This window comes from Zalophus californianus, chromosome 10 (genome assembly GCF_009762305.2).
Source record: "Zalophus californianus isolate mZalCal1 chromosome 10, mZalCal1.pri.v2, whole genome shotgun sequence".
NCBI classification, from domain to species: domain Eukaryota; kingdom Metazoa; phylum Chordata; class Mammalia; order Carnivora; family Otariidae; genus Zalophus; species Zalophus californianus.
This window is the reverse complement of record NC_045604.1, coordinates 59947838-59968404: the sequence shown is the minus strand read 5'-3', so window position 1 is coordinate 59968404 and position 20567 is coordinate 59947838. Positions and strand designations below refer to the sequence as shown.

The 20567-nt window shown below is 37.9% G+C and overlaps 1 protein-coding gene and 1 pseudogene across 1 annotated transcript in view; both read right to left on the bottom strand.

Annotated features, from left to right (window-relative positions):
- The window catches only part of FMN2 (formin 2), a 370583-nt gene that overhangs the window by 174227 nt on the left and 175789 nt on the right, over nucleotides 1-20567 (bottom strand). Inside the window, 1 exon segment of the mRNA XM_027609713.2 lies at nucleotides 7876-7937. Coding sequence (XP_027465514.2) covers nucleotides 7876-7937 — 62 coding nt within the window.
- LOC113931990 lies at nucleotides 11584-12962 on the bottom strand (annotated as a pseudogene).

Below are 20567 nucleotides of genomic sequence, written 5' to 3'. Positions count from 1 at the left end.
ACACCAGCTTCCATCTTGTGATGAGCACTGGGTGTTATACGCAACTAATGAATTGCTGAATACTACATCATAATAATAATAATAAAAAGAATGCCCCAAAGAGAAAAAAAAAATTTTCAGACACTAAAAAAAAAGAAGAAATAAGCAACCTAACTTTACACCTCAAGGAACAAACTACAAAAGAACAAACTACATCCAAAGTTAGAAGAAAAAGAGAAATAATAAAAATTAGAGCAGAAATAAAATAGAGAATACAGAAACAATAGAAAAGAAAATCAGTGAAACTAAGAGATTTTTTAAAAAAATAACCAAATTAACAAACCTTTAGCCAGAATAACCAAGAAAAAAAGAGAAGACTCAAATAAATACAACCAGAAATTAAAAAGAAGACACCACAACAGAGGCCACAAAAATAAAAAGGATCATGAGACTACTAAGAAAAATTGTAAGCCAACAAAATGGATAACCTAGGAAAAAACAAATAAGTTCCTAGGAATATACAACCTACTAAGGCTGAATCAAAAAGAAAAAGAAAGTCTGAGCAGACCTATAATAACTAAGGAGAACGAATCGGTAATCAAAAATCTCCCAACAAATAAAAGCCCAGGACCAGATGGTTTCACTGGCAAATTCCACCAAACATTTATTTATTTATTTTTAAAGATTTATATATTTATTTTTAGAGAGAGAGAATCTCAAGCAGACTCCCTGCTGAGCATAGAGCTCAACGCAGGGTTTGATCTCACAACCCTGAGATCATGACCTAAGTTGAAATCAAGAGTTGGATGCTTAACTGACTGAGCCACCCAGGCGCCCCATCTACCAAACATCCAAAGGACACGAAATCAACATGCAAAAACATCAGTCGTGTTTCTCTACACTAATGATGAACTATCTGAAAAGGAAATTAAGAAAATAATCCTATCTATAATAACATCAAAAAGAATAAAATATTTAGGCATAAATTTAATTAAGGAAATGAAAGACTTAAACACTGAAAACTACAAAGCATTGATGAAAGAAAGTAAGGATGACATATTCTATGTTCATGGATTAGAAGACTAAATATTGTTGAGATGTTAATTTTGCCCAAAGCCATCTACAGATTCAATGAAAAATCTCAACTGCTTTTTTTTTTTAACAAAAATAAATCTAAACAAATCTAAAATTCATTTGGAACAATAAAAGGCCCCAATCAGATAAAACAATTTTGAAAAAGAAGAACCAATCTAGAGGCATCACACTTCCTAATTTCAAATTATATTACAAAGTTGCTGTAATTAAAACAATATGATACTGGCATAAAGACATATATAGAGCAATGGAACAGAGAGCACAGAAATAAATCTATAAATATACAGTCAATTAATCTTCAACCGGGGTGCCAAGAATACACAATAGAGAAAAACAACTCTTCAGCAAATGGTGTCAGAACATGCAAAAGAATGAAATTGGACTCTTATACCATATACAAAAATCAACTCAAAATGAGCCAGAGACTTAAATGTAAGACTGGAAACTATAAAACTCCTAGAACCCATAGGGAAAAGATTCATGACATTGGTCTTGGCAAGGATACTGAGGATATGACACCAAAAGTACAGCCAACAAAAGCAAAAACAAACAAGTGGGACTACAATATTGGCAAACCATGTATCTGATATAGGATTAATTTTCAAAATATATAAGGAACTCCAATAACTCAATAGCAAAAAAACCTAATAACACGATTAAAAAATAGGTTGGGGCACCTGGGTGGCTCAGTCGGTTAAGCGTCTGACTCTTGATTTTGGCTCATGATCTCTGCTTAAGATTCTCTCTCTCCCTCTCCCCCTGCTTGCACTCACTCTCTCACTCTCTCATGCTCAAGCTATAAAAAAGGCTAAAGACTTGAATAGACATTTTTCCCAATGAGACATACAAATAGCCAAGGGGTATATGAAAAGATGCACAATATCACCAGTCATCAGGAAAATGCAAATCAAAACCACAATGAGGTATTATCTCACACCTGTTAGGATGGCTATTACCAAAACAAACAAACAAAAAACAAAACAAAACACAAGGGCAGTAAGTGTTAATGAGGATGTGGAGAAACTGAAACTACTGTATACTGTCAGTTGGGATGCAAAATTGTATGGCTGCTAGGGAAAGCAGTATGGTAGGCCCTCAAAAACTTAAAAATAGAACTACCATATAATCCAGGAATCTAAAAGAATTGAAATTAGGTTCTCAAAAGAGATGGTGCACTCCTATGTTCATTGTAGTACTATTCACAATAGCCAAGATATAAAAACAAATGTCCACTGATGGAAGAATAGATTTAAAGAAATATGATATATACATATATACAGTGGAAAATATTCAGCCTTTAACAATGCAGGAAATCCTACAATATGTGACAACATGGATGGACCTTGATGGTATGACGTTAAGTTAAATAAGGCTGACATCGAACAATAAATACTATAGGACACCAATTACATGAGGTATCAAAGAAGAAAATAACAGAATGGTGGTTGCCAGGGGCTGAGGGCAGTGGAAAACAGGGAGTTCCTAATCAACATACATAAAATTTCATTTATGCAAGATGAAAAAAATTCTAGAAATGTGCTGTACAACATTGTTTCTATAGATAACAATAATACGTTGTACACCTAAAAATCTGTTAAAAGGTGAGGACTCATGTTAAATGTTCTTACCACCAAAAAAAAACCAAAAAAACAAAGGGAGAGTCTCAGAAATGTCGAAAATGTGAGTAAATATGAAAGACTATATTTAAGTTCCTTAAATACATATTACCATTTAAAACAAAAATTACGCCAGTGTCTCATGGAGTTGTACATATCCCGTAAGCATTACTCATATGACAACGAAAGCACTAAATATGTAGGAGGGACAATAAAAAGCCCTATATGGTATCATCGAGGTTTCTACATTTTATAATGTTAACTCCGGGTAAATAGAGTGTCAAAGGTTAGGAATGTATATTGTAATTCCTAGAGCAACAAGTTAAATATATATATGCATACATACATATAGGACAGAGGACAACAGCCGAGGAACAAACAAAAAATTACAGACCTAAATCCAACCATAACAATAATTACATTAAATGTTAACAATGTAAATGTTCCAAGAAGGAAAAGACTATCAGAGTAGATAAAAAAGCAAGACCAAAATATATACTACCTACAAGACATTCTAACATAAGCGATTCTAACATAAAGACAAAGGTAAGTTGTAAGTACATGGATAGAACAAGAAAACCCATGCAAACAGTAAGTATCAGAATGGTAGAATAGCCATTTAAGTATCAGTTAAAATAAACTTCAAGACCAAGTATTACCAGAGGAAAGAATTTCATAATGATAAATGCAACCTTCAATAGAAAGATACATCTAAGTGCATATGGGTCTAATAAGAAAGCCTCCAAATACAGGATGCAAAATTGACAGAATTAAAGGGAAAAATTTTTAATTCCACAATTCTCTTAAAATGTCCTAAAATCCCTAGCTAAACCTAGCCACTGCCTGCTCCCACATCTCTCCTCCTGCCCACTCCTTCCCGAGCTATTTACTCACACATACTTTCTTCTCCCCAGTGGGCTAACTCCTCTTTCATGTTCCCAAATCTTGGCACACACTGTTCTCTCTGCTTAGAACACTTTCATTTCCTTTTTTGGTGACTCCTACTTTCACTCCAAATGTCCCTTCCTCAGAGATGCTTTCCCTGCTGATTACATGTTTTCAGAGCCCATCTGTGGGTACACTGCTCTCTTTCCTTCTCTCTATTTCTGAGTGTGTGTGTACGTGAACCAGAGGAAGGCATCATCATGAAAACTGGAGGAATCAAAGCACGGAAGCCATTACTACTGAGCACTGGTCGTAGCACCAGTGCTTGACATTTAGTTAGCATTCTGTAAATATTTTTAATGAAATAAATAATGAATATTTAATGAGTAAATAAATAGAGTAAATTATTTATTTATCTTTCTTTTAAATCTGAGGGACATCTGAGCATGCTTTGACAAAGGAGAGCTGGGGGAGGAAACAAGTGCAGAATGAGAACGGCTCACCGGTTGGAACATAAGAGGACACAAAGGTATTCCTAGAATTGGTTTAGATAAAGAGAAGATGGGAGTGAGAAATGAAGAAAAACTTGTGCATATTAATCAGATGGCTTAATCTCCACGTATAGGTGAATTAGGAAGCTGGGAGTGTGCAAGGGAAGGGAGCTGGAGTGATAAATAAACTGAGTATTTTACTGTGCTGAGCTTCTGTTTCAAACAGTTCATTCATTCATTCATTCATTCCTTCATTTAACACCATTAAATAGCATCTAGCAGATATAAAACTTCTATTTGAGTTACATGGGGTGCTGGGCTGCCCCTAATGAATGTACTGTAGATGAAAACAGGTAGAATCCCAGTCCCCTATGGAATAGCAAACTCATTGGTTTCATGCAGTTAGAACTACAACTTCTTCTGGGTATGCCCTTGTGTGATTGGAGTTTGGGAGGAGGGACAGAGTATTAAAAGCATGTTTATATTATGTCATGCTGAATGAAACTATGGCATATTTTAATCTAGCTATGATACTGTTGTAAAAGTTGAGGAGAGTCTGTAGGAAGTAGGAAGGACCCCCACCAAGGTACACCAGAGATGTGCATTCATAAAGCATGCTGCCTTATTTTTATCAGTCATATGTAAACATACAGGCTATTAGCAACTGAAAAACATAGAAAAAATTATCTGCACTGTGCACTAAAAAATAAACTATAACTGGTTCTACGGTGTTGGGTTCATCTTGGGTTCACCGAAGGACATATTATTTAGTATCAACTAAGAAAAGAAAGCCCAAGCTTCTTGTCAGTCCACTGGAGGGACACTCAAAATATTCAAGGTAATCTAAGAAAAGGCAAGATTTCTCTAGCCACCAGGGGCTCTTGAGGCAATAATCTCCAAAATTACATCAACATGAAGGAAACAAACATGCTCAGTTTGCCCTACAACAGAATGTTCCTATTTTAATTCAAACTATTATTTGAAAAATCACACATAATTAATGAAATATTTCTGGAATAGTAATGGTTAAATATTTACATAGTAATTCTGAATCTTTGAAGAAATATTTCTGAAATCATCACATTTACACTGATCTTTGAAAAAAGTACAACATTTGAAATACAGTGATATAAAAATTTTCACCTCCCTCAATTATAAAACCATACCAAGAACAAAAACAGGTCACTCTTTAATTAGTAATTATTATGATTGTTATATACAAACCATTATGTTAAACATGGAATATAAAAATCCTACTAATAAGGAATTTATAGTTCAGTTGAACGATAAGAGATATGCCCACATAATGATAATATAAAACACAAAAGGGGCATGTGCCCAAGGAAAGGATGACAGAAAGCATGACAAGATTTCAAAGATGTCTTAAATATAAAGGACATTATTGGAACAACTGGCAAAACTTGACTGGGATCTGAGGATTAGATGATAGTAATATATCAATGCCAATTTCCTAATGTTGATGGTTGCATTATGGTTAAAAGTATGCTTATTTGTAGGTAATATGCACCAAAGTATTCAGGGATAATAGGGCCTAAGGTTGGCAATTTATTTGCAAATGACAAAAAAAAAACAGTTCTTTTTTCCACACCTGCAACTTTATCGTATCTTTGAGATTGTTTCAAAAGCTAAAACAAATTTTAAAATGATGATTGTGAGTAAAGTAGTATCATTCTGAGTTTTACAACTTTTAAAAAGTATTCTCTATTAATTCATGTTGCTTGTAAACATAGAGGTATTTATTCTGCTTCACTTGGCAAAACCTTGAGATCCTTGAAGAAAAGGTCCAGTTTTACTTTAATTTACATGGCACACAACCTTCGTTACCCTTAATCTTAAACCAATCTTAGATGTAATCATCTGTAATTTGAAATCATAGTTCTATGCCCACACTTATTTTTCTTTACAAAAAAAATAAAGCATAATAGTATTGAGTAGTCTAGAAAACTCTTTCTACATCCATTTAATGGTGACAAAAAGTTGATGTTACTATGAATTATTAGAAACCCCATTTATAAATGAGAATATGGAAACTGAAGAATGAAAACATATATCTGTTTAACTGTGGTGCTGGAACCTGAACAGAGTTCTTATGACTTTTTAATCCCATGTTCTTTTCCACCAAACACTGCTATCTCAGGTCCTTTTGAAGGCTCTGTTCAGTTATCACCATGAGTCAGGAAATTTTTTTGCTTAGAGCACAGTCCTGAAGGGAGGTGACCAAGACAACTCTAAGTTGTAAGAAACTCTCTGTCTCATTTTTCTAAAATGGGTTAGATAGCAATAGTATTTCTTCTTCATAAATCATAGGCTAAGGCACTTAGAGGATTAAATCAATCAATACACATAAGGGACTTGGAATAATGCTTGGTGTATAATAGACATTAAACTATTACTATTTCTAAAAATTCAGGAAATTTTAGGACGCATTTGAATAAAAGCATCTTGCATGAATAGGGAATTATTTCAATTGTTTCTTAATTAAGAGGGAGTTCCTTGCTTTGCTATTTGGCATATTCATTCGCTAAATGAGGAAGTCTTTATCTACTGCTGTTGTGTATTACTCAGAAAAAGCACAAATTTTTGCCTCAGCATTTATCCTTAGAAAACTGAAAACCCTTGTATAAAAATAGGTCCGTCTCCAGTATTTTCTACTTCATGACCCAAAAATTCTTGAAATATGAACATTTTAAACCCTCATTTACCCTTTTCAAAGTGTCAACCATACTCTTTACATATAGCAGGTTACAGTAAATTATGACTGGGCTACCAGACCCTGCTGGAAATAATCATTAATTATTATTAGTTATTAATTATTAATTATTATTATATTATATTTATATAAATATAAAATTACAATAATATAATTTTATATATTTTAATAATTATATTGATTATTAGTTATTAATTATTATTAATTATTTTGCACAAGAAATCCTCTTGCTACTAAAAAAATTAAAACAGCACAAATAGATATTCAATACAGATCATTATTTCCAGTGGGTATCAATCAGTTTGAACAGGCAAACTGTATCTGAAAACCACATCATGGCCCAAAAGAGGTTTTGGAATAAACCCTGTCTGGAGATTCCATTCATTAATTCATACAGACACTTATTTAACATTTACTAAATACTTCCTACGTGTCCAATAATCCTTAACCTTAGATGCTGGGGATATTGCCACGGATAAAACAAATATTTCTCCCTCTTTCGACTTGTATTTTAATGGAAGTTAACCAGGAATTATCATGAATTCTATTTGTATATGTTATACACGCTTACCTATTATTCATAATGGATTCTTTAAGTTCCTCTACTGTACGTGGCTATTAAAAAATCTAGCCTGTTACTATTTGAACTAATATGACTGTGAACTGTGATTTCTGAACAAGTCATCTGACCTTGCTATGCCTAAACTTCCTCAAATGTAAAATGGGGATAATAATTGAACCTATCTAGAGTTTTCATGTGGAAATTAACTGAGTTAGTACACAGAACAATGCTCAATTCAAATTAACCTCTACGTAAGTATTGACTATTATATTTCAAAAGAGGGATTGTGAATGACCTCACATAGAGCAAGCGTTGAACCACATCCTTTGAAATTATGAAACCACACACTTGTCCAGTAGGTTTCCTAGAAAGTATTTTAACAAACTTATACTTAAGTAACTTCAGTGCACCCAGATCAATTTTTCTTAAAGGACATTAAGACAATGAGTCTAGATGTACATATTGGCAAGTATTGTGTATTATATACTCACACATAAAATTCCTTCTATTACTCACATTCTCATAGAGAGCTTGAAGGGTCTCCAGATCAACCACAGAATTGTCCAAGTTCACAACAGCTGTGGAAAAAAAAAAAAAAACATATGAAAGAAAGAATATAAATTCCCATTTAAGTCAGTTGTGAAAAGATGTCCGACCATCTTGAACAACAGTGACCTTCTCCAGAACAGTGTTCTAACTTCACCGCACCCACTTACTCCACTATCAAGACTGTGTCCAAGGAATTTCGACAGGGGTAAAGTGTAAAGCTTTCACTTGTCCCTCAAACACAAAATCCCATGAATATGACCCAGTCAAAGGTCAAAGATAAACTGTGAGTCTTTCAAGGTCCAACTGCATGAATTTGAAAAATTTGCTCAAACGGGCAAATCACTCCTGTTACTGTCACATCCCATTTTGTGAGGGACTGAAGGACTTAATATAAAAATAAAAGATGAATTTTCTGTTATAATTTTTTACATTGTTATAATCGAAGGACAATTCATTGACTATGGTATTGAGATTAACACAGATGCACCCTTAAAAATCCATTCTTTTTTTAAGTAGGTTTCATGCTCAGCGCGGAACTCAACATGGGGCTCAAACTCACAACAGTGAGATTAAGACCTGAGCCAAGATCATGAGTCAGATGCTCAACTGACTGAGCCACCCAGGAGCCCCAAAATCCATTCTTAGTGTACAAACTACCCATGCTTATATAAGGAAGAAGTGGAATGGATAATCAAAAACTGGGAATATGTTCTTAAACGCATTTCTTTTGGCCTGAGAAGCATGTTGGATTTTGGAGTCAGTATGTTTCATAACTCAGTTTGGGCACAGATTAATCAAAAACATTCTGCATTACCTACATATATATTAGCTGGAAATGATGTGAATTTGCCCTGATCAGATTTGTGCCAAGTAGCCAATGAAGCTGCTATGTATGGGATTAAAGATTTCTGGGAGAAAAATCACAAAGTAGATAATCACAAATTGATTAGATTTATTTTGAATAATTGAGGCATTTCACACTGTCTTTTCTCTCAAAGCCTAAAGTACATGAGACATTTTCTAGTTGACTCTGGCAAAATACCAAGAATGAATTAAAAAAGACAAGTGGGAAATTGAAGCATATGATGGATGAGAAATCTAACCAAGATAATTTAGCATTTCTATCTGGAGCTGGGAACAGAGCCCAGATTCACCAAGATCATAGTAAGTAGAATATGATACTTCCACCCTAATAATATTCTATTATCTCCATTTCCAACAAATTATGTCTCAAATATCAATCTAAGAATTTGATTAAGATTTTCAGACAAATCTTTTCACTCCTTAGACCACATAAGGCAAACATATCACAATCTGTTTAGCAACTCAAAGTGGTAAAACTAGCCCAACTAACTTTGACTATATTTCAAAAATTAATTAAAAGGGATTAATAAATGATTTTTACTAGCGGTAATGTGCCTATAATGTAACAAAATGCATAAAACCCAAATAAGGATAGCAAAATCATGTGTGAAATTATCCCCTTGGATTTGTACATTGTCTAGCCCTTAAATAAAATTTACACTGAACCCAAAGATCTCCGACTTTGAAATTCATTAGATAATAGTCCAGTATTTCTACATTCCTCTGGTGACACAGCAAAAGATTGATGGGAAAACAATGAAAGAAATGCCAACAGTCAACTTAGTATAAGATTTCATTCTTCGTAAAGAACAAAGTAAAGACACAATAAAATCATTCGTACTTAAGTCAAAACTCTTTATAAAAGATACAGTTGTCCTCTGACGTTATCCATAGTTTTAAAACATGTTATTCCTACAAGTGTTCCCCACATGAAACTTTGTGTGTATAAGTGTGGTTTCTCATCGGTTTATCTCACACAATGTCAGGTACTCAAGAATTATCTTAATAAATGCCATGTGGTCCTAATCATTGGTATATGGTCCTAAGCAAGTCCTCAAAAGTTCCTAAGCCATGAAACCTCACTATTTAGTCATCCACAAGGAAATCTCCATGGAAAGAAATACTGTTACTATTTTTCCACACAATTTTCTCTTAGTTGGCTTTACACTTGAGAGATGCTAACACAATTTGATGGGAATCACAGTTTTGAGAGAACAATAAAGTCATGCTTGAGTAGCTGAAAATTAGAGAAAATTAGATACTGGCAGATGAATGGATGGAATGAGAGGAGTTCTAGATGGGAAATAAAGGCAAAAGAATTAATTTGGGAAAAATTAAGGTTACTGAGGTGCTATATTTACTCAATTTAAAAAGCACATTTTAACATTTCAGAAATCAAGACTCAGACTAAAATTCCTATCTTTCTAAATATTTAGTGGTGTCTTCTAGTGCTCCCTCCCTTAAAATCTGTATATTTTCAACTGATAAATTCTAAAATCAAGGAAATAAAACAATGCATTCACTCATGAACTCAATAATATGTAAAGTGTTCTTAGCATCCAGGGACTATACTAGCTTGGTACACTGGTTAACTGTTATTTGAGAAACAATGACTTGAGGGGCGCCTGGGTGGCTCACTTTGTTAAGCGACTGCCTTCGGCTCAGGCCATGATCCTGGAGTCCCGGGATCGAGTCCCGCATCGGGCTCCCTGCTCAGGGGGGAGTCTGCTTCTCCCTCTGACCCTCTTCCCTCTCGTGCTCTCTGTCTCTCATTCTCAAATAAATAAATAAAATCTTTAAAAAAAAAAAGAAACAATGACTTGAAATTAGAGCTATTTGATGTGGATGTTCTCAATTACTCAGCCTCGAAAGGCTGCAAACAACTGGATGTGCAGAGACCACTCCAATCAGATTTCTAGCTATGGCCATGCTAAGGAGTTTAGAAATAGAAATAGAAATACACATACTGTGTTTTTTTAAGGTGGCAAAAGTTTCAAGGAAAAAGCACCTCACAAATTCCCTGATTCCATGTGCAAAATTTCAGCCTTCTTTGAGAGGAAAAGATCTTTTTTTTGAGATTATTTCAAGGTGATAGCTTCTATTTTCCCCCAAAAGGGAATACTGTTTTTATGGGATGCTTTATTGATGTAGAAGGAACAAGAACATGGAATCAAACTTAACTGGGTTTAAATTTTTCTTTGCTGCTGCATTACTTCAAGTAAGTTACTTAACTCGACAAGTTCCAGTTTCTTTATAGGGGGCTGGGGTGAGGGGAAAAGGAAATCAAAGAAAATATTAGCAAGATTTTGGGTTTCGTGGGGACCAAAGGCAGGAACAAGTAAAAGGATCTAGCATGAGGCTGGTTAATGATAGTTCCCACTTTTCATAAAAGTTCAACTCTTCTGGCTCTAATATACTTTATTATCTAACTCAAAGTTGAATGAGTTTCTTTTTTTTTTCCTACTTGTGTTTTGTGCCCTCATAAACCAAAAAGAAAAATTCCACCTGCATCTATTAAGGCATGTGTTCTCACCGGAACAATGAACTATCACAACTAAATGACAGCCTGGCTTACAGTTACCACTGTAACTTTTTTTTCAGAACACCTAGAACTTTAATGGATACTTAGCAACCACTTCTTAGCCGAAGACCATTTTCCGAGAGGGTTCAAGCTGGCAGCGATGGCCACCCCCTCCAGATACTGAGGGACGAGGGTGGCCGGGGGGAGGAGGAGTGTATTGGTCTCTGGACAGGCAGGGCATCGGGATGCTGTGGAATGGTGATTAAGGGGCCATTCACGCTGGGGCGGGGCTAGGCCTGGGGCTCGGGCACCATCCTCCACCATTTGAAGGCAAAGGGTACCCTGCAGATGTTGGCACAGGCACAGAAGTCCCCGATTTCAGTCAGGTAGCAGTCAAAGTCATCGATGAAGGTGCACTTGAAGCCCAGGGGCTCTAGCAACTGGCAGATCTTTTCTTCCAGGCAGGAGATGCCCTTGATCTGGGGCCCAAAAGGCTTGGGGATGCCCAAATTCTTGTCCATCACGATCATCTGCAGCAGGTTAGGGAAGTAGGGCCTCGCGAACAATTTTGCCATCTGCTTGGAGGGGACGTTAATCAGCTGCTCCAAGCAGAAGAGCTGTGGGATGTCAATGATGTCCCTTTCCACCAGACCCAGCTCCTTCTTCAGGATGTCACGGTTCAGGTTAATGCACTTCTCTACGTAGTTGTTCTGCTTCCTCATGTTTTCATCAGCCAGAAGTTGATTGATGGTGTTGGCCTCCCTCCCGTTGGAAAGGAGTTGGTCCTCCCGGACCTCTGCAAACAGGGCTACAGGACCTCAGGTCTCTGTAGCCCTCCTTCTGTTTCTCCTCGAACAGTCTGTAGCAGGAGCTGGGGCTGGCCAGGAGCAGCTGGAAGCCCTTGTCACCCTCACTCTTATCCTGCGTGGGGATGAAGCACATGAACTCATCCATGTGGCTGACCATCAGCCAGTCCAAGAACAGCTCCACCGGGGCCTGGACTCGCTGGGCATAGAGGAAGTCCCAGAGGGCCTTACCCATGTCTCGGCCCTCCTTGCTGGGGTAAAAGCAGCTGCCAATGAGGATCCTGCCTAGGGGGTACTCTTTCCCTTCCACTTTGACTGGTGGGGACACCATCAGGTTCCCAATAGAGTCCATGCTGGCCACCCTGTGGTCCTTGGTGCCTTGGATCATGTAGCCAACCCCTGGGCTCAGGGAGTATTTCATGGGGAAGTCGTCCAGCGTGAGAACCCAAGGGGTGTCGAGGACCAAGGAAAGAGTCTTGTGGGGAGCCTGGGTGTAACAGAAGGCCATCTCATCCTGGAGCCACCTGCCCAGGCGGTTGGGGTCCTCGTAGACAGATACCACCTGGCCGTTACTCTTCTCGCTCCGTTCCATCACTGTGTTCACAAAACCCTGGACCTGCATCACTCTGCACAGGTGACCTCTAGAGGCATCTGGGTGCCGGGAGTAAAGATGCAAGGGGCCACCAGAACACTACCGTGTCTTAGTACACCAGGGTCTCTGGAATTGACAGGTCTTGCGATTCTTCCACCAGGGAGACAGAGTAGGAGATGAGGCCCGAGTTCCCGGCAGTCGGGAACTCCATGGCTTCACCGTAGAAGATTTCCTTCCGGTGGTTCTGTATCTGTATCTGGGTATCGTCCATCATCCTCTGTCTGTTTTACTTGGCATTTAAAGTGTTAGGCATAAGACTTGGATTTCAGAACACAAATAAACCCCAAATTTGGAAGGATATTCAGTGATAAATCTTTCAGATTACTTTATTCCCTAACATTCAACTAGGTGTTAATGTGATTATACTTCAGATTAGAAGAGGCCAAATATTTCATACTCATTTCCTCCTCTTTGCTCTAAGACTTTTGGGAGCAGCCATCATTGTCTGGGACCCACACACTGCCTACCCAGAAATACCCCTGCAGGTCTACCAAGCAGCTTTAATTGCTTTCCCATAAAATATATATAAATTCATTACTTTGAATTTAGCCAAGAAGCACCTGTTCTGCTTTTATGTAGAAGAGTTCAAGGACTAAGAAGGTGTTGAGAGGAAATTCTAGCCTTTTTTGCATATTAAAAGATTATTAATTTATTTGTAAAGTACACAGACTTTCCAGGATTAGAACATATGGAGGCTTTCACCACTCTCTTTAAACAACCTATAAATGACCATGTGTTAATAATCACTCCAGACCAAAAGGGATAGCATTTTTATTTTTAAGCTAAAACTTTTGTAAAATGCCAAGGATGTGATAATTAAGTAGAACAACAATGGTACTCTTTCAGGCTTTCCTACCAACAGGCTGTTTGTTGTTGATCAAGACACTAAGCTTCTCTGAGACTTTATCGAGTGGGATAATAACTTTTGTCTGTAGCATATGTTTATCATGTGGAGAAAATAAGGAATTTTATAGTAAGAACGATAATTCAAGAAGCCTTGGAATCATTTATGTAATTAATTTGAAAATGTGTATTATCTGTGAACACATTGGTTAGAAACTAGAGACAGGGCTGGGAATGTGTTAGATTAAAATTAGGTTCAGGATTAAACATTTGCTTACAATAATCAGAAGTTAAGACCACAAATAGTTCTTGAATTCATGAACTCCACTGGTACACACTTGCTGATATCCAACGCACTTCTCGTTAAACCATGATGTTACAAAATGAAGAGCAAAATAGGCTATTTTAGAACTCAAATAGTCAATTTAACCTAAGATATTAAAAATGCATCAAAGTGAACTATGCTAACAGAAAAAAAATCTATTTCCTTTTGATTTTAAGATACTGCATGACATAAAAAGAATTCTAGATCCAACATGGGACATGGTTGTATGCTGGACACGTGACATTGTGCACACAAGTACACAAACAGGTGATCATCATGGGCCTGTATCACATTCCCTGGACACTTGGTCTTTGCTATTAACACTGCCTTCTTTGACACCAGAAATGTGGGACAGGTTGCTTATTCTAACTCACTACGATGCTAAGTCACTCAGAGACTAGAGTGTAACACATCTGTCTGAATTTCTGCATAACAAGAATCCAGTCTCTGTGCTTCTGGTCAAAAAAGTGCATAAAAGGGAAAGGACCATATTTTAAGAGGTCGTGTTAAAGGAAACTCAGCAAAACAAAAGTTCACAAAACATTAGCCAAATTCATAAGTGTTCCATATATTTTGAGTAGCCAGATGAAGCAGTTCCTTTTATTGGTATAATTCAATATGAAATAATTACTCTTACTGAACGCGATACTTTAAGTCATGGAACACCGTTAGTGCTTGACTTACTCCACTCTTGTTTTGTTTTGGGTCTTTTTTTTTTTTTTTTTTTTTTAAAGCTCGGGTCTCCCCAGGGGGATAGGACAGCCCTGAGGCTGCTTTTGATGGCCCCTTCCCTCCATCAGCCCTGACACTCCAGTCCCAGTGGTTTCTTGCCTTAATCCCTCCCACCCACATGACCTGCTAAACTGGCGGTAGAGACCTCCAAAAGTAGAAAACCTTATGGCGTTTATTACCAAGAATATTAGTTATCCATTTCTGCACAGCAAATTACACTAAAGCTTAGGGCTTAAAATATATCATCATATCATCAGCAAACATATTATCCATGGGTCAGCAATCCAGGTGCAGCTTAGCTGGGTGCCTTTGCCTCAAGGTTTCTCATAAGACTTTAATCATGGAGTTGGCTGAGGCTAAGATCATTTATGAAGGCTCTGCAGGGGGATCCATTCCCAACCTCACATGGTTGTTGGCAAGATTCAGTCGCTCAGACTGAAGGCTTCAGCTCCTCACTGGCTATTGGCTGAAACTGAGCCTCAGTTTCTTGCCAGATATGTCTCTCCACAGGGAAGCTCACAATAAGACAGTAGGCTTCCTTTAGAGGAGCAAGAGGGGTTATGCAAGATAAGGCCACCTTCTCTTTGTAACCTAGTCTTAGAAGTGGCATCCCATTATATTTTATTCATTATGAGTCTCTAGGTCCAGCCCACGCACAAGAGCGTTAATACCAGGTCTTTGGAGGCCCTCTGAGAGGCTGCCCACCATACCAGGTTGCTAACTCTGGCTCTTTGTTGCTTGGATTTCAAATCTCAACTTGTGGTTCTCTATTATTCTCTACCATGTATTAATTTTATCAAAGTTTTTGTTTTTCTATCAGGCTCTAAGGGCACAGAAAAAATGGGGAGGCATCATGATTTACCAGAAAGAAGAAATGCACTAGTCAGGGAAGCTGACTTCAGACATAGCCTATCAAATCAGCTAAGGCTCCGAGTCTAAGTGAGACTGAGTTTATCTGAGGCATGACAGACAGACATATGGAGACATGAGATAATACTGACAGACGCTTCCCTATACAACTACATGACCATGCCTAATCTATTGTTGTGTCCTTCACCATATATAGAAGAACCTAGTACACAGAGGCTTGGAAAAAAAATCTTTGTTGAACGTCAGACAGGTTGAAATAGGCTGAGTTAGTAATTCCTGAAAATTAACTGTTCCTTTAACTTGACGGAACAAGCTGAATATTCCTTGAGCTGAGCCTGATTGCCCTTTCACAAACAAATAACTTTGTTCTAGATGACTTTAAGTGCAAAAACATAAAACACAAAGATAATAATATGTCCTGTGCTATCATCATCTGACAAAGAGCACTGGGAAACAGTGGAACACAGTGGGCTCTGGGTCAAACTGGCTCCAGCATGTATTATTATCTGTGTAACACACGGTGTCTCAATTTGCTTGGAATCTGCAAAATGGACCTAATAAAAACATCCACCCTCTAGGATTCTTGCAGAAGATTATTCAAGGAAAATACCTAGAAGCTGCACCATTTCTATGGGCAAACACTCAGAAAATGTTGGTTGTGTTTCTTGTTATTATAGCCCCTTTAACATTATTCCTATATGAAAAATATTTTACCAATGGCTCTCCAAATCGGTATTTTGAGAGATTTTAGACCAACTAGGTTGAAAACATTCTCAGCAAAAAGGAGAAAATGACAGTTTCACTTGTGCCTATACTAACATGGGAGACTAAACACGTCTCACCCACAGGGAAACCATCAACACTGATTTTGAATAAGGTATATGGGAAGGAAGCAGAGTCAGCAAAAGCTTAAACACAAAAGAAGTGCAAATCAGTCTGTATTTACAGTTCATGCCCTCTTCTCAGTAACACAGTAAGAAAGAGTGTGAGGGCTTAGAGAAACCGTCTTTACCCCCTTTGGAATTCAGAAGCCACAGGAAAAGCTAAGATGAAGTTAGCTTGGCAAACTGCTGAGAAGCAAAGACCCTTGTTCACGTAGAAACTCATCTTAAGTAGCAGAGATCAGAAGCATCTCTCATTTAAAATGGTTCCCAGCTTGTCATCATCTCCTAGCCACTGGGGACCAAACTTTTCTAAGAGATCTCTTTAAGGAATTGCAAGTGACTTGCCATTACACTTTAAAATGAGGAAAAAAGGATGTGTGTGAAGATAATTTCTATCTCACTATACATTTCAATGAAATTAAAGATTTCACCTTTTGTGGGGGGAGGTAGTTGCTATTCACTTTATCTGACAATATTTATTATCTCTTTTGTAAATGCACTGTAAACCATTTGGGGGATCTGGAGATATGAGCTCCTCTATCACAGGTTGGTGAAGCAGAAAGATACGAACATATAATTATACGTCAATGTAAGCACACGGCAGAACTGGTGCAAAGGGGAAACAAATAATGCAATTGTCACGCGGAAAAGATCCTCAAAGTAACAGTTTGAAAGCAAATGAATAATAGTATAAATCCTAATAGCACTCAAATTCATTTTATTTGAACTGTGATGTGATGTAGATGTATCAATGGAAGCATCTTTGCCTCGGATGGCAGAGGAAATAATGTGCATCCAGTTCTACTCTCACCTAAAGTTCCACTGCAACCATTGTAAAGAGGTTTTCTAAAACACAAATTCATCAGGACTGAAAGGAGAGGCAGTGACAGCAACAAAACATGGAAACTAGTTGTAGAGTTTAGCAGACCTGTAAATGAAGAATCCACAGCTGTCCACGGGAACACTGAACACCAACTCCGAAGGGGGAGTCCCAGAAACAAGAAGGGTGAATGGTATCTGTCCATCAGTTATATCTCCATTCCGAAAATGCTCTCCCCAAGTGTGTCAGGTTTATTGTCTTGAGAAATTAAAACAAAGTCTCTGGGCAGAGGGACAACAAGCACAGTTGCAGGCCAGAGCACCACACGGAAAACAAAGGGACCACGTGCAGTACTGCAATGTTGAAGACAAAACTTCCCTCCCCCGCCCCCCACCTGCACTTCCAGCCAGCTCTCATCCTCAATGTGGGGCCCAGAAAACTGCCAGACAGACCTTTACTCTCCCAGGCCAGAAACTAAAAGTCTCTGGGGAATCTCACCACCCCAAGAGGAAAGAACAAAAAGACGCTGGTGGTTCCCCCAACAAATAATGTACCCAGATAATAACACACTGAACTCAAAATCAAAAGACTGCCCAAGAGGGCTCACAGCTTCTCACCAGCTTTTACCCCCCCCCCACTTTTAAGCCAGGACAGCCAAAGACCAAATCCTCTACAGGACGCCTCTAACACAGATACTAGAGACCAGAAAACAGGGGAGAAACACACACACACACAAACACACAAACACACACGAGAAACTCCTCCGTATCTTCCTAAGGTACGCCAATACCCATCGTCCCCACATTCTTCTCTGCCCTTATCTTTTTAATCCCACCCCGTTAAGCTTTTGCTCTGATTACTGAGTCACCAGTAATTTCAATTCTGTGAAATCCAAATGCACATTTCTCCATCCTCAGCAGCATTTGATACAGTGAATAATTCCTTTCTCCAGATACACATGCTTAATTTGGCTTCCAGGATGCCACTCTCTTCCTGCTGCTCGTAATGCTCCCCATTCTTCATTCACCTTATCTGGCTCCTTCTCTCCCCAACCTCTTATTGTTGAAGGATCCTAGGGCTTGATCCTTTTACCTCTTCTCACCCACATCTCCTCTCCAACCTTGGTGAGCTCCTCCAGTCTTATGGTGGATTTGGAACATTTTCCTCTCTAGCCTCCAACCTCCTTCCTGAACCCCCGGCTTATCGAACCAACAGTCTTCTCAGCTAGCCCACCTGGAACTCTAGCGGTAGACCCACTCTGCCCACACTCTCCACTGTCTCACATGATGGAGACTCCATCTGCCAGATGGACTATCCTTAACTCGTTCTTTTGCTCACATTCCACATCCAACACATCGTGAATCCTCCTGGTTCTACATTTCAAATACATGCAGAATATGACTTCCTCTCATCGCTGTCATTGCTACCACCCTGTTCCCACACACTCCCAGCTATTGCCTGGATTACTACAACACCCTCCAAATTGGAAAAAGAAAATGATTCTTCTCACAAAAAAACATGGTATCATAAACAGAAAAATTCAATAGAAGGTATGGCAAATAAATGTGAGAATATTGCCCAAAAGTACGTCAAAAAGAAGAGGAAACATTGGGAACAATAAACCAATTCAAGAAGGCCAATATCCCAATAATAGAGGAGTTTTAGGAGGAAAATATTAATTTTGACCAGTTCCTGAGAAGAGATGTCACACACTCCCTTCTGACCATATTCTGCCAGATATACAGCACCTGGCTCATACTCTAGCACAGCCAGAAGCCCCACCACCGGTGATCTCTGTATTCACAAAATTCATTCATGTTTTTGCCTAGTCCCCCCAAAGTGCCCTTAAAACTTTAGGGACTCTGAAGCTAGAAGAGAAACCATAGGTTAGAAACTTTTTTCAGCTTATTTTCTCTTATAAACCGGTGCCTAATAATATAAATATTTCCCTCTTCTTACCCAATTAAATTTGTGGTTGTCTCTAGGTTTTGCAAAGGTAACAATATGTTGAGGAATACATATATAGGTGAATGAAAAAAGTGCAAGAGTGATTAACACAAACTGAGGACAGTTGAGGAAGGGAAGGAGGTCCCGCATCGGGCTCCCTGCTCCTTGGGAGCCTGCTTCTCCCTCTGCCTCTCTCTCTTTCTCTCTCTCTCTCTCTCTGTCTCTCATGAATAAATAAATAAAATCTTTAAAAAAAAAAAAGAGTATTTAGATCCTGGTGGAATTAAAGAGAAATAAGAGCTGAATTCCAAAACCTCTGATGTATTAAGAAGTAAAATGAAGGACACAGGGACTAGATGAGAGAAAAAAAATGTCATTCATCATGTTTGTTTATAACTTGGTCCCCTGACCCCAAGCTTAAACATCTGGCTCATTTTAGACTATTGTAGGGAGTGATGGCAGCCATTTAGTTACAGTGTAGTAACAAAGACATCTGAAATATGAATAAATTCTTGACAATTAGCCACTTGATAAAATGGCAAAAGTGCAAATATATTTGCACTGTTTAAAAATTGTCTTCAGCTGTAAAAAGAACATCTGAGTAAATAATGACTTAAATAAAATTGAGATAGGCTGACATTGATTCAGAAAATTAAAAAAAAAGGTTAGGGACAAAAAAGTTTTTATGGTCTTTAAATTCCTATTTCTCATGTGGAAAAATAGTTGCCATAGCTCCATCCATCACTTTCACATTCCAGGCAAAACCGAGGGAAAACGAAAGCAACAAGAAAGTATATGCAATGCCTATTAAATATGAATTCTTAGCAAATTTCTACTTATGTCTCACTGGCCAGAAGAGTTTCCAATGTTTACCTAAAATGGAGGGGAAGCTGATAAGTGTGAACAATGTAGACAAACCATTATCTCTAACAAAATAGCAATTTCAAACTCCAACTTAAGTTATCTCTGAAATATTCCCTAAGTACCATGGCTCATAATGACATCCCTGACCTCTTGTTTGAACCCTTTAACATAAATACAAATCACCTGATACGTTTCAGGTATTCCTTCTTTTGTATAGAATTATGTGCTCTCTGCCTCCAAGGAGATTTTAAATAGCCTGATAGCAGGGATATTGCCTTAGATATCATCAGCGCACACCGGAGTGTTCTACATATAGTAGAAAACTCAAAAAGCTTATAGTGTGAAAAACAAAGTCATTACTGAACCTTCAGAGAAAAGCCATAATAGCTGACCTTAAGAAAGAGACACTACCAACCACATATTTGTGTTATTGGTCCCATCAATCCACGAAGGCAACAACACCTGAGAAAGCAAAAGTCAAATATTGGCATGCGCAGTGATATCTGCTGCCAACAGTACTATAAGCATAAC